Source organism: Aspergillus clavatus, genomic scaffold (assembly GCF_000002715.2).
Source record: "Aspergillus clavatus NRRL 1 1099423829802 genomic scaffold, whole genome shotgun sequence".
In the NCBI taxonomy this organism is placed as follows: Eukaryota; Fungi; Ascomycota; class Eurotiomycetes; order Eurotiales; family Aspergillaceae; genus Aspergillus; species Aspergillus clavatus.
Window position 1 is genome coordinate 1,866,518 of NW_001517097.1, and position 13,848 is coordinate 1,880,365.

At 50.0% G+C, this 13,848-nt stretch overlaps 3 protein-coding genes and 1 non-coding gene across 4 annotated transcripts, besides 3 other annotated features; 2 read left to right on the forward strand and 2 right to left on the reverse strand.

Annotated features, from left to right (window-relative positions):
- Nucleotides 1-144: 144 nt before the first annotated feature.
- ACLA_039650 (uncharacterized protein) lies at nt 145-2,427 on the reverse strand (the record flags this gene model as incomplete). Its single annotated transcript, XM_001271175.1, has 9 exons — nt 145-426; nt 537-620; nt 709-765; nt 835-1,073; nt 1,137-1,331; nt 1,387-1,511; nt 1,560-2,042; nt 2,094-2,133; nt 2,196-2,427. The coding sequence occupies 9 exons, from the start codon at nt 2,425-2,427 to the stop codon at nt 145-147; spliced, it is 1,737 nt and encodes a 578-aa protein (XP_001271176.1).
- Nucleotides 2,428-3,108: 681 nt separating this feature from the next.
- On the forward strand, nt 3,109-5,867 carry ACLA_039660 (putative beta-N-acetylglucosaminidase; the record flags this gene model as incomplete). Its single annotated transcript, XM_001271176.1, has 4 exons — nt 3,109-3,144; nt 3,205-3,327; nt 3,403-5,442; nt 5,505-5,867. The coding sequence occupies 4 exons, from the start codon at nt 3,109-3,111 to the stop codon at nt 5,865-5,867; spliced, it is 2,562 nt and encodes an 853-aa protein (XP_001271177.1).
- Nucleotides 5,868-6,117: 250 nt separating this feature from the next.
- ACLA_039670 lies at nt 6,118-6,188 on the forward strand. Its single transcript has one exon. It is a non-coding gene; the product is annotated as a tRNA-His (tRNA).
- Nucleotides 6,189-6,199: 11 nt separating this feature from the next.
- Nucleotides 6,200-6,226: a microsatellite.
- Nucleotides 6,227-6,753: 527 nt separating this feature from the next.
- ACLA_039680 (sugar porter family MFS transporter) lies at nt 6,754-9,239 on the reverse strand (the record flags this gene model as incomplete). The annotated part of the gene is made up of 8 exons (XM_001271177.1): nt 6,754-7,027; nt 7,145-7,259; nt 7,321-8,327; nt 8,382-8,496; nt 8,565-8,590; nt 8,652-8,915; nt 9,023-9,091; nt 9,169-9,239. 8 exons carry the CDS (start codon nt 9,237-9,239, stop codon nt 6,754-6,756), a joined length of 1,941 nt encoding a protein of 646 aa, XP_001271178.1.
- A 2,342-nt stretch (nt 9,240-11,581) lies between these two features.
- Nucleotides 11,582-11,610: a microsatellite.
- Nucleotides 11,582-11,611: a microsatellite.
- Nucleotides 11,612-13,848: the final 2,237 nt, after the last annotated feature.

Here is a 13,848-nt window from a genome sequence, read left to right on the forward strand (position 1 = left end):
TTATCATGTATGTATCCAATTATCATTTGGTCATTTGGTCGGTTCCCGCTCATCATCGTACAGGTTGCATCGTACATACAAACTGAATGTCGGCAAATACTGAAGCATCGTTTGAACTGAGCATCTTCCTCAAATCTAGGAGGATCACTCGTCTCGCGATGATCCACTCCCCTCTGCACGCGTAATAGCACTAGCTGCGCTCTCCCTACCAGAGTCCTCGGATATGCCACCGCCACCAGCAGCCACCCGCGGCCCCTTCCTCGCCTGCACAAATTTCCTCGCATCCGCACGCCCCTTCTCCACATCTACAAAGACAATCGCAATCATCGCGGCGGTACAGATGGCAAACAGGAACGGGAAGCCCATCCAGTTATTCTGCGTGTCGTTGATGATCGCTTGGATGACATTGGGTCCGATGATGGAGGACTGGAAAGAGAGTCAGATTAGTGGACTATGATTTCAAGTTCCATCGTCTGACTGGGGAACATGATGCAAGCAAGCAGGCTGGCATCGTGCATGTATGTGTATGCACTTACAGCTCGATTGGTGATTCCGAACAGCGCGAAGAACATATTGTCGTATCCTTGCGGCATGAGCTCGCTTATCATTGTTTGCGCGTACTATTCGGATGTGGTGGGACGGGGTTAGTCTTTTTAGCAACGGGGGATTGATGGTTTGGGAGCCCCGGGGTGGGGGGATGCGACCTACGGCGTAGTAAGGGGCCTGGAACAGGCCGAAGATGACGTTGTAGAAGTAGAATTCCCACTGCGGGTTGATTGTTGGTTAGGGGAGGATCGTGAAGTTGAGGAGGTAACTTGTGGAAGGGATACTGACCTGATTGTGGTATCCGATTCGTTGTGTCCAAAGTCCCAGCATACCCCAGAAGGGGATGATGACGCTGAACACAATGGTGACGAGAAACATGTTCTTGGTGCTGAACTTGAAGTATTTCTGGATGTACCAGAATCCGAACGTCGAGGCGATGGAGCAGGCAGCTTGTGCGATGCCGAGATATGTCAGCTGCAGGAATGAGAATGATACGTAGTCATTCTGGATGATTGAGACTAAGGTTCCTGCAACGTTGTCAGTATCTTTGAGGCTTGTTGCTTCCATATTGCGTATCGCGAGCCACCCACCGGTTGTGTTGAGTCCGTCGGCGAGCAGAAAATAAGCAACGAAATAAAGGAAGGTCTGCGGTAATGATCGGACTTCTTTTAGAGCGAGCCAGATCTGCTTGAAGCCGATTGTCGCGTAGCTTGAACCCTTTGGAACCTTGGGCCCTGGTCGCTTCTGCTGGAAAATGAACCACCACACTCCTAGCACGACCCAGTCTGTGAGATCATCTGTCAGAAGGCATTAAAGCGTCCGTCCAGCAGGGGTACTGACATGAATTCGTCAAGCAGAGTGCGAGATTGTTGGAGTAGTCGTTATTTTGAAGTGGAAGCAAGACACTCAGATTCAGTACGGACGTAAGTAAGAATCCGATATTGCTGTGTGCGGTCGAGACATTGCTATCTCAAATGTTAGAAAAATGCATTTCCATTGAGCTAGGGCTATACCTGATGTGGTTCTTCTCCAAGGACTCCACAGCATCATATTCTTCCTGACTGATCTTGCCATCCTTCAGATCCTCTTCGCGGGCCTTGCGAACATGCGGCATGTATCGAGCAAGCCTGGGGAAGACGGCAGCATAGAACACGAGAGTCGCACCATAGGCGATATACGCGACCACGTACAGCCCCATGGCGGTAGGCCATTGACCGGGATCTCGGATGGCCATCATGCCATACTGAAGGGCCCAGCATATCACAGTCAATGCCAGCAGAAGCCAACGGCCAAAAGATCCGTAGTCGGCAGCGCTACCAAGCCAGATAAAGATTAAAGTCATGAAGGCAAAACATAGTCCGTTGGCGATTAAGACCACAGAGGCGACGGACTTTGTGCCTCCAGCCCAGGGGACCACACATGGAGAGGAATCCGTGCATGGCTGACGAGGTTCAGTTCCTGGTTGCCAGCCAGCCCCATTCAAAGCCCATTGAAAGCTTTGTCAACAATCAGCTCAGGCTATAGAATGATGGACAATTTGGACTTACAGTGCTTGAGCGTAAGAACCAGGGCCGACCCCATTGTCACCTGATCAAATATGGGATAGCCAATTAGTCCACATAAACCTAAGAGGGTTAAAGGCACAGTACCGTTGTAATAGAGATAGTAAGACCATAGTTCTTGGCGAGTTGTTGTCGGCTGCTCGTGTAGGTCTTCATCTACCCCAAACAGCCGTTCATAGTCATCACGGGTGGACTGCACCTTCTGCACAGTTACTGCGGCTTTGGCATCAACTATCCCTCCACGAATGCTGCTGTCTACTTGATCCGTATCGTTGATCAAATCGCCTGCTCGATTCGAAGCATGGTTGCTAGATGCCATTGCAGTGGTGTTTGGATTTCCGGCTTTTCTAGTTCACCGTTAGTACATGAGCGACGGTATATAAAGGACAATAGCTTCACTTATAGATCTCGAATCCCCCAGATAAGCAACCAAGCAATTAAGGAAAGGGGGCATGCAACAGAGACCGTAGCTCGAGAGTCACGTCGAGGGGGTCGAGAGCCAGAAACAGTACCCCGCATAGATAGGTAGATGTTGTTATTGTTACAGTTGCATTCTCCCTTTCTCTATCTTGCGAGTTGCGAGGTGTGGTTTTCGGCCCCCATTTCGATATAAGAGCCGGTCTCAAATCCTGCAGGACGCTAAGTTGGCCCCTAGCCGGAGATTGAAGATAAAAGATCGACCGTGCCGATGCGAGAAGGAGCAGAAGACTTAAGAGTTAAGACTGACCTGAGTGGGATGATGGATCTCTCTGCTCACTGCTAAAACAAGTCAGGTGCTCCTCCGCCTCTGCTCCACCACCCTCATCTGTAGCGCAGTCGATCACTTCTGTCATCTTCATATTGATTTGTTTTCACAAGCAAGTCAAGACAGTCTGCTTCGCAGTATGCATTCCTGAAATTGTCGATCCTAGTCAGGAGAAGCTGAATAGAAAGCACCAGCTTCCTCAATCAGACCAAGCCAAGCTTCATCGCGATCAACCTTTCGCAACATTCCGGGAAAATGTCATCAGAAGAGCTACGTAGGAAAGTTGGACAGGTGAGGGAGCGTTCCACGGAGTGTCCCAGATCTAGATATCAGTCTGATTGGGGATTATAGCTTTTCGCGGTCGGTTTTCACGGCCTCGTCCCAAGTCCCGAGATCAAGACTCTGATCCACGAGTATGGCATAGGAGGCGTTGTTCTATTCAAGAGAAATATACAAGATACTGCTCAACTTCAGGTATGTCATCGTTATAATTAGCACATACAGAGTCGATAATACCGAACAATACGATTCAGCTAACACCCCACACAGTCGCTCACTCTCGCTCTCCAAGAGGAAGCTAGATTGGCTGGCCACGAGCGTCCTCTCTTCATAGGAATTGATCAAGAAAATGGGCTGGTTACTAGGGTATCTCCGCCAATGGCTCCTCAGCTGCCGGGGCCAATGGCACTGGGAGCCACTCGTTCACCTGAGCTGGCTTATCGAGTTGGAGAGATCACCGGTGAGACCTTGCGATTCTTCGGGATCAACATGAATTATGCTCCTGTCTGCGACATCAACTCAGAACCCTTGAACCCGGTGATAGGCGTTCGGAGCCCCGGTGACGATCCAGAATTTGTTGGTCGGTTCGCGAGTGCTACGGCCCAAGGACTTCGAGAGCAAAAGGTCATTCCAAGCGTCAAGCATTTCCCGGGCCACGGAGATACCGCCGTGGACTCTCATTATGGGCTGCCAGTAATAGAGAAGACGAGAGAACAGCTGGAGAAATGCGAACTGATCCCTTTCCGTCGAGCTGTCGCCGAGGGCATTGAGGCAGTGATGACCGCACATATTTCCTTGCCAGCTATCGGTGATGGTAAATTGCCTGCTACGCTGTCCGCTGACGTGTTGGGCATCCTTCGTAATGAAATGCAATATGACGGGATGATCATCACCGACTGCCTGGAAATGGATGGAATTCGTGCGACATACGGAACCGAACAGGGAGCACTCCTCGCCCTGGAAGCTGGCAGCGACAGTATCATGGTCTGCCACACCTATAACGTGCAAGTAGCATCCATTGAACGGATCTGTACAGCCGTGCAATCTGGAAGACTCGCAGCTTCGCGTCTCAATGATGCCTGCAGGCGGGTTGCCACCTTGAAGGATAAGTTTCTGAACTGGGATACTGCGCTGAGACGAAATGATCTGGAGGACCTGGTTACTCTGAATGGGAAAGCTGCCACATTAGCCAAGGAAGCTTACTCCCTCTCCGCCACTCTCGTTCGGGATGACCCTGGCGTCCTTCCTTTGTCGAAACCGTCTCAAATCGTGCTTCTCTTTCCTGGAGAAAGAACACCTGCGGGCGGCGCGGTTGATGGAGAAGGCACAGAGAAGGGAGGCGTGTACAATGTCACCGAGTTTGGTGCTGTCTTGAGAGCATACAGTCCAAATACCGTCGAAATCCACTACGGCGCGGCGGGATTGACGAGTGACCAATGGAAACTGGTCGAATCCGCCGACTCTGTTGTGCTTGTGACCTTCAACGCACGAGACTCGCCGTTTCAAAGGGCGATGGGTCTAGAGCTGCCCAAACATACCCCGAACCCGATTACAGTAGCAGCCTGCGCTCCTTATGACTTCATCGACGACGCCATTGTCAGGACGTACATAACAACATATGAGCCTACCATTGAGGCTTTTATGGCTGCCGCAGATATCATCTTCGGTGCGATCGTTGCCAAAGGTTCTCTGCCTGTCGGACCACAGAAAGTCGCTTTGGATTCAATCCATGTGTCGCCATTTGATCCTGCCGACCTCACTCCATTAGTGGAAGTCTGGAACACTTCCTTGCCCGCTTACCCGTTGCCTGCAGACAGCCTCAACAGACTTTTGGTCCAACCCAATGGACACCACTTCGTTGCACGTTTGGAGTCCAAGACCATAGGATTCTGCCTCTTGTATACAACAACCACCCGAGGGACGACCGATGGTCAACTTGCCGTGCTTGCAGTTGATCCAAAGCACCAGGGCAAAGGAGTCGGCACAGCGCTGGTTGCAGAGGCAAGGACATGGTTGATGGCGAACTACAAGCCCAGCTCTCTGTCACTCGGAAGCTCTTTCCCCCGATTCTGGCCTGGTATTCCCACAGATCTCCCAGAATCTGTGCAAGAATTCTTCGTCCATCGGGGATTCCGCCTCAACCCACCGGTCCCGAGATCTGTTGATTTATACCAGGACATCAGAGACTTCCAGCCACCAGAGAAGTACATGCTCCGCGCAAAGGAACGGGGCTTCACATTTGCGCCTCTCCAGTCAGAGCATTACGCCGAGTGTCTTATAGGCCAGAAGCGAAACTTTTCCCATAACCCGGTATGACTCCTTTCTCACGACCAGGGCGGCAAATATTCCTCAAAGATTCTAACCCTGCACAGGCTTGGGTAGACATGTACCACCAGCTCGACCCCGAGAGTCACCCATCCAGCATCATGACCGCCTTCGATCCACAAGGAAAGCAAGTAGGATGGACCCTGATGCTTGCGCCCTCATCGCCCATCTTGCAGTATAACTGGGCCTTCCCGCCTCTCTGCGGGCCGCAGACAGGCCTGATCGGCTGCGTCGGGGTGGACGAGGAATACCGCAAGGCAGGCGTGGGACTTGCACTGCTCTGCCACGCGATTGAGGACATGAAGCAGCGCGGGGTCGAGGGCGTCTTTGTGGACTGGGTGAGTCTGGAGGGGTGGTATGAGCAGATCGGGTTCAGGGTCTGGCGGAGCTATAGAACGGGGCAGATGTGAATGCGCTCAATCCAGCAGATATCGAGACTCTGATAGATGATACGGTACCCTGTCTAGTCTCTGTCTGGGGGTTATAGCCTCGCAACTTCGTACATACTCAATACCACCAAATGGAACAAAGAGGTTATTCGAGCCCCGACTGCAAGGAGCCGAAACAACCTTCACTCCCAGCAAAAGATAAACAAAAACACTTTGTACTCCAACTGAACCCAGTTCACAAACGCACTTCTCTACACAGTTAATCATAATTGGTGCTGTGGTCTAGTGGTAGGACGTCACGTTGTGGCCGTGCCAGCCCCGGTTCGATTCCGGGCAGCACCACGAGATTTATCTTTCTTTCTTTTTTTTTTTTTTTTTTTCCCTTTTGAAGGGGCGTGAATCGCCTCCGAACGGTATATTTTGCAGAATTACCGAGGCGTTGGGATGAAATTTCAGAAGTACCTACATATCGCTCGTACCTGGTCGTCTCTGTCTCAGATGTTTCAGGGACACAGTATCAGGCATTGGACTCTGAGAGTATGGTGTTCATGTTCATGCAGGTTCACAGCACATTCATATGCAGGAGGTGAGCTCTGTTTCTAGACCTGGATCCCACCATTCAGGTTCGAGATGGAATCGAGGTGTGTAATAATTTTTACTGCAGTACCATTCCTGTACTAATGTGCAGCGTGTCTCTTGCACCATCCAATTCCAGTGGAAATAATCAATAAACAAATCTGTCTTTCGATGAAACTAACTGACCCTCCTCTAACTACCATTAAAAAAGACGGGAGCAAATTGGCATAATGTTCGCAATCATATCTTCATCAAAGCATGGTAGGTGCAGTAACCGACCCAGAAGAATTAACGCACTCCCAGCAAATACACGGTCTGTTTTCGAGGACATCTACGTCTGAGTTCTAGGCGCGATAGGTCCGCCCAATTCGCGGCCTTCCAACTTCTCGTCATGAGGGGCCGTGTCGAATCTGTACAGAGGGGGGCATTCGACTTTGCGGCGGAAGATGTAGCGCTGGACCCACCAAGGGAGCACCGTGAAGCACTGGTAGCGCATATGCACTCGCGTGGGCACCGCAAAGATGTAATCGAGTTCCTCCAGAGTGCGTTGCTTGGTCTCGGGCACCCACAGGAAAATCATGATCAATGCTGTCACATTCAGACCACTATAGATCGGTCAGTTCACCAAGTTCTGCGTCGACGAACGTGAGGTGCGAAATGACTGGGGGAAGAATGACTGCCCAGACATGCCGAGACACCAAGGTGATCGGAGAAACACTTACGCATAGAAGCAAAAGGCGCCAGTGGGAGTCATCACATGGAGCATGCGAGGGAAGGTGATGGACAAGACTGCAGCCCATCCGAGACAAGTCGCAACAGCCCACGACATTCCAACCTCTACTTCAGAGTTAGCAGCGGATCCGATGGTCGGAGCCTGGAGCACATAGAATGGACATACCGCGGTGCGACAGAGGGAACACCTCTGCCGAATAAGTAAAGGGAACTGGACCTTCGCCTGGCGAATAGAATGCTCCAAACATGAAGACGAAGAGCGCAATGCATGGGAGATGGGCTTTGGACTCCTCGGGGATGAGGAAGCAGAAAGCTGCTGCGAGGAGAGTCCACGCCATCTGGGGGAAAGTGAAAAGAAGCAGGCTTCGACGTCCGAAAGTGTCAATGGTGATCACAGCGGGGAACGCGAAAAGGAAGTTAACCAGTCCGAAACCCCAGGAGGCAAAGAGGGCCCCGGTTGGACTGGCACCTGCCTCCGCGAAGACAGTGGACGAGTAGAAAGCGACGATGTTGATGCCACACATCTGTTGCGCAATCATGACAACGAAGGAAGCGAGAGTCGCGCGACGGACACGTGGAATGGTGAACAACTCGATGAAGCGAGTGACGTAGGTGCCATTTCCAGCGATTTCTTGTTCAACCTTGATCTGCGAATAGATGGAGAACAGGTCTCGAGCAGCTTGCAGCTTCGTGTTGCGCAGCCGGCAGAGAGAGTTGAAGGCGCGCCTCATGTTTCCTTTCTTGATGTACCAACGAGGCGACTCGGGGCAGAAGTAGACGCCCACAAGAAGAGGAATAGCAGGGATGAACGCCGAGCCGAACTGCAACCGCCAGGCAATTTTACCCGTGTCCTTGACAGCCAAGTTGGCGGAGAATCCAAGGAAGATGCCAAAGGCGGTCCACAGTTGCCAACACATGACCAAGCCTCCACGGATGACCGCAGGAGTGTTCTCTGCACAGAAGATGGGGACAGTGGACGCCTTCAGACCCATACCAATACCGAGGAGGAGACGAGTCACGAAAAGCTGGGGCCAGGTCTGGCTGACAGCAGTGCCAATGGGAGATAGAACGCAGAAGATGGAGGACAGGAAGATTGCACCGCGACGGCCAAGGTACGAGTTGACAGGGTCGGACAACCAGCAACCGAGAGCAGCACTAGCAATATATGGACCACTGATCACACATATATGAGTCAAGCTTCAAGCAGTCAAAAAGTGGGCTACTTACGCATTCACCACACCGACCAACCACTGGTTCCGTTCGGCGTCGGGATTGACAGAGCCGTCCAAGAGCTTGTCGCCATCAGGGATACCAAGAGCGTAGGGGAAGGAAAGATTGGCACCTGCAGGAGAAGAACAAGAGAGTCAGTTAGTACTCCATAAACGGGTGAAGACAGAATATTTTCCATACCGTTACTTCCAGTTTGATCCCAACCCCTGAGGAGATTGATATTAGTGGTGATTCATCTACATCGAAACTGCGCCAAAAAGTACTTACTGGACAGCGGCGCCAACGGAGCAAAGAATGATTGTGAAGTAAAGAGAACGAGGCTGACGCCATTTATGATCAGTCTCATCACGAATGGTGCTGATCTCGGCCTCAGTTATCTCAGGAACCGACTCGAAGTTGTCAGGATCACGCGCGATGAGGGCACCCTTCTTCAAGTCCGGGAGGATGTCTTGAAGATCATACTCCCGGGAGAATTCTTCCACGTCGCCAATGACCTGAGAGGGGGTGAGATCCGCCAGAGGATTTTTGATCCTATTGGAGACATTGGTTAGAGATCAACATCAGATACGGGGGTGGACTCGAAAAGCAAGAGCAGCTCGCAGAGAGTGTGCGTGAGATTGTCGCGCGACAGCACTTACTTGGCAGAAAGGTTGTTGTTCAGGTTGATATGCTCCATATGGGCACTCTCGAGCGCGTTATGGTCGCCACTGTTGTATCGCGCAGATGGTCAGTCAAGATGCCCAAGCAGGGGCTGCATCGAAGTGGATGCAAGAGGAGGACTTACTGCTGCTTGATAGGGGCATCAGTAGTCGCGACATGAGCGACATGAGCGACACTGTCCTTCTGCTCTGCCATGTTGACAGAGTCAGGCTGAACCGAAGCAAGGTGCTTTGAGAGCAAAAGAAGTGTGAAGATGTGAAATTGAGGAGGAGTGAGGCTTTGAGAATCTGCAGCTGGGGAAAGCGCGGAGAAGATGAAAGAGAGAAAGAAGAAGGTGCGGGGAGAGGGAGAAGAAATAGATGAGAGGGAGATCGATGAGAGCAAGAGAGTGAGAGAGAGAGAGAGAGTGGCAGATTAAGTACAGGCAGGGGACGAGATCAAAGAAAAAGAAATTGAATTATATTAAATGAGAAAGAAAAGAATAATAATTCACTGGAAATCAAATAATAATAATTGAAAGAAAAAAAAAACACGGCTGAGTCCACATGGGAGAATCACTGCGCATCCAGAGAGATTCACAGGTAAGAAAAGCATGACTCCTGCATTCACTTGCACTCTGATACTACTGACTGAACTACCTACATGCCTCTGTTACGAGCAACTCAGGTATACAGAGAATCAGTCGGGATCTGCTATTGGTCCTCCCGCGGCCGAAGGATTCAGACTACTCTGCACCCAAATGTCAGTAGCTGCTCTTCAAGAGAGCCATTCCCGCAGTCTAAAACTCCTTCCTTTGCTGGCGATTAGCCCACCCTCGATAGGAGTCTAGGACAGAGTTACATTTTCCTTGGATGACAACCACTCGTGAGCCACGTCCCGGCAAGGCCGACAAGTGATTCCCTTTAGCAAAGTGGATACTCGTTTGGTGGCCACTAGAGAGCTTCAAAGCTTCATAAGATAAGGCCTGAGTGGCGGAGCGAGGTTTTGTTGACCGCAACCCCAAGACGGATGAGGATAGAGCAGATAAAGCAGAATGACGGTGGTCAATCCCGATCCTCGTTTAACTCGATAGGATTCTGATTCTTTGGTAACGATCCCCAGAGAACCAGAGTTCAGTAAGCTACGAGGAACGGAATGCCAGATGGACTATTGGGGAGGGTTGTCTTCCATCAACCACGCGAATGGAGCGTGTCAAGGTGGAGACCCCCACAGGTCTGATGACTGCGTTAAGGCATACTCTCGAGTCTCGAGTCTAGATGATAATCCAGTGTATATCTACCCATCATCATAGGAGATTATGCGGAGTGCAACTCTGTTGGGGCAAAGCAGGTTGGCTACTTCATATACTTTGAAGCCTGTACTGCATGTTCAGCAGCAGCGTAAGCGGAATACTTCCAGAACCAAGCAGAGAATTCTCATCTTTCAGCGAGAACTTGTTCCAAATCCGGGGATCAACTACTACGTACGAGCATCCCTCCAGCAACGATTGGAAGAATCCCATGAGAGGAAAAAAAGGATAAACTCCGAGGGTTTCGAACCAGACCTGAAACAGCAGCTTGGAGGCATCATGTCATCTGTTGTTTCCGTACAATTGAGGGCTTTTTTTTTTCTTTTTTTTTTTCTCCCTCTGACGGACTTCCTGACTTACTCCCCTCTTCTTCTTCCCCGCCTCCAGCCAAACGGGATCCCGGATGGTTAGTCTAGTGAATAATGGTATTGGGTTAAACCGTAATAATTCCATCTGTTAGGCTGGTCTCAATGCACGAGCCAATGTTGCAAGCGCAAGAGCGCCACGCTTGTTGCTAGAGGGGCGATCCCTGCCCGTGCTCTCCAGGAAGAGGCAAGAGTAACAGGATCCCTGATGTTTGACCAAGCATTATTCGTTACTCTTGGCCTGTCTAGCGGGTTAAGACTAAGCCAAGAACAGTCACAGTGGTCTGTGGTACTGGTCGGTCAGGGCTAGCTTGATCCTTGGCGGGTCGCCAACCTTTGTCCTTGTTGCGATGTGACTGTGGGGTCTGGGGAGAGAAAAAAGAAAGAGACAGAGTTGTTCCCGTCTCGGGGGATTTCTCGAATCTAATCTCTCTTTGTTCGCGTGGTCATGGCCATGTTATTAATATCATGGACCTATGTAGGTTTAAGTATATGCCATAATGAGATAGTCGACAGTTGACAGTACACATACTATGTAGTCACCAGAAACAGCGGTGTCTCACTGTCAGCAAACTGGGTCTTTATCTTTGGGTCAGTGACCACTGACCAGTGTAACCAAGGGCCACACTCCAGATCAGGAACCCGGAGAAATCTGGGGAGTCTACCTCTGTAGTCCGTACCGTGGAGAGATAATTGGTAAGTTGGTAAGTTGGTAACAGACTACTCTGTACGCTTTTAGTTTAGCAGCCCCACATTCCAGTGAGCACATGGTCATCTGCCATCAACAGCTTACTTACGGAGTACTCCATACTCCATACTCCATAGTAGTACTAGTTACAATCACTCCCAAAACATCTTATATTACTTCTATTATGAACCCCACCTCATCATCATCATCATCATCATCATCATCACTTCCAACCTAAACGGACATCACCGTTCAAAGCGGCCAGCCTTGAAACAGTGCAAAAGGCTGTTCATGATTCATTAGCCAAGAAACAGCCCAGAGAGCGCAATATCCAAGCGCTGATCAACCTCGAGTTCATGAAAGAAGATAAACTTTCCCGGTAAATGGATGCGGAATCAACTAATTACTCATTCACTGAGTGTGTACTGTGTGTGCGGTCATAATGAATTTCCCCCCGGTCAGCCTTTAGGGCAATCTGCGCAAGGCTCAAGTCCACTGGTGACTGGGCAATAAAGGATTACGGAGTACAGCGCTAGAGAATCAACTCCTAGTCTAATTAGTTAGTCAGTAATAATAATCATAATCCTACGTATACAAAGAAAGCAAAACCACGGCAAGTGGGACGCACTGCCGTTTGCTTTTGCCTGGGCCAGAATGGACCTGGTGGCTGGAGATCACCCAAATCTTTCATTAAACCTTAGCCGGTTAGTGGTAGGGCCGGGGACTTCTAGAAGAGAGATATAGCTAGGGAACTGGTCCAGAGTGGCAAAACATTCACCCAGAATGGAAGGCCATGGCCCCTCGACAACCTTGGAGTATGCAGACTTCAGCCATCTGTTTCACGTCTTTATCTTACTGAAAAGCGGGATGCGATGGAATTTGGTAAAATTCTGCTCGCTCAAAGTTCAGTATCCTTCCTCCCCCCCCCCCCAAAGCACCTTGAGATTTTTGTTGTGCACCGGCATCAATGGTTCATGCTACACAATCTCACGCAAACCCGAACACGACATGTCCGATGTATCTTACCCGATTCATGTCGGACAGCCGCGCAAGGCCGTGGCTAAGGTTGCACCCAATTAACTCGATGGCTTGAATCTGGCCTCGTAAAGCCAGGCGCATCCATTCCACTGGATACGGAGGTCTCCATTCTCTGAGTCAGATATCTGCAATATTTACCGGGGTGAATGCAACTGGTTGATCGTCCTACGAACAAGTGTGGCGCAATCGAGACCTTGCCGTGCGACTGTTCCAGATGCGACTCTTTTCGGAGTTTTTTCGGACTCAGAGGCTACTGAAGCGGTTCGATTTGAATTGATCATCAGTCAGAAGAGCCTCACTGCCTTTGATGCACTAAGCCTTCTGTTGACCGTTGAGAGGTACCCATCACGACCCTATGAGGCTTGGCCTCGATGTCTGGTAGATAGACAAATTTGATACCTCTTTGAACTAGATTCGGTGTATAGAAAATGAGACTGAGTCCCTGCGAGAGATATCCATACTTTTGTGGTAGTAACACTATGGATGAATTCTCATACTTACAGTATATACTCTTTGACCATAGCTGCTGCTATATTACTCAATTGCCATGCTTAACACGATACTCTTTACATCATATGTCCCAAGAAGACTACTCGGCCTCTGTAGATTCTTTACAGGAAGAAATTTCTTGTCTCATTCTTCGGACGAGTCCAAGTGTTAGGTAGTACTCACTGCAGAGAGCGACCCGACCTGATAGCTAGTAGCCAAATAGGGTTAGACTATCAAAGCTACTATACCGATGTACCGGAAGGATTCCATTGCCATGACACTTCCACTCTCCCGGCACCAGTACTTCAAGAGAGTGTCGTCTCTAACAGACTCCTACATTGCACATCGCGCGTACCATTTCAGAGGACCTATCCTAAGTCTGAGATCGTATTGCCATCTCAGGCAAAGCATCATCTTGATATTATGATTGACAGAGCTTATGACTGGTTCGCGTCCGAGTGAACATGGGTTTACCCAAGTTGAGCTATCACTCTGCAGGATCTCTTGGCTTCAGAAGACCCGCTTTTTTTCCTTTTCCGAGTTCACGATTGACAATATCAGGGATGCTTTTCGTAAGAATGACTGTTCGTGGATGGAGAAGAGAATGCAGGAAGGCAAGCCATTTGTTATTCGCGGCTTTAACAGCGCGAATACTTGGAACAGACGCGTTTTGAGCAATGCAAGCTTATTAGACCTCTCCTCCTCGGAAGGTACGTCGCAGCCTTTCATGACCCTTCGAAGATCAGTCACTAGCTTGTGCTATTTTCCATCCTAGCACTGTGGGTTACAAATTGTGGAACTGGACGCAAATTGGGAGCGAAACTTGCAGAGCTCCTTCTGTCCGAAGTCGAATATGCACGAAGTTGCAATGCACACAGGATGTACGTTGACCACTACCCAGAAAAAGACGGTTACTCTGGCTGATATTCAATCTAG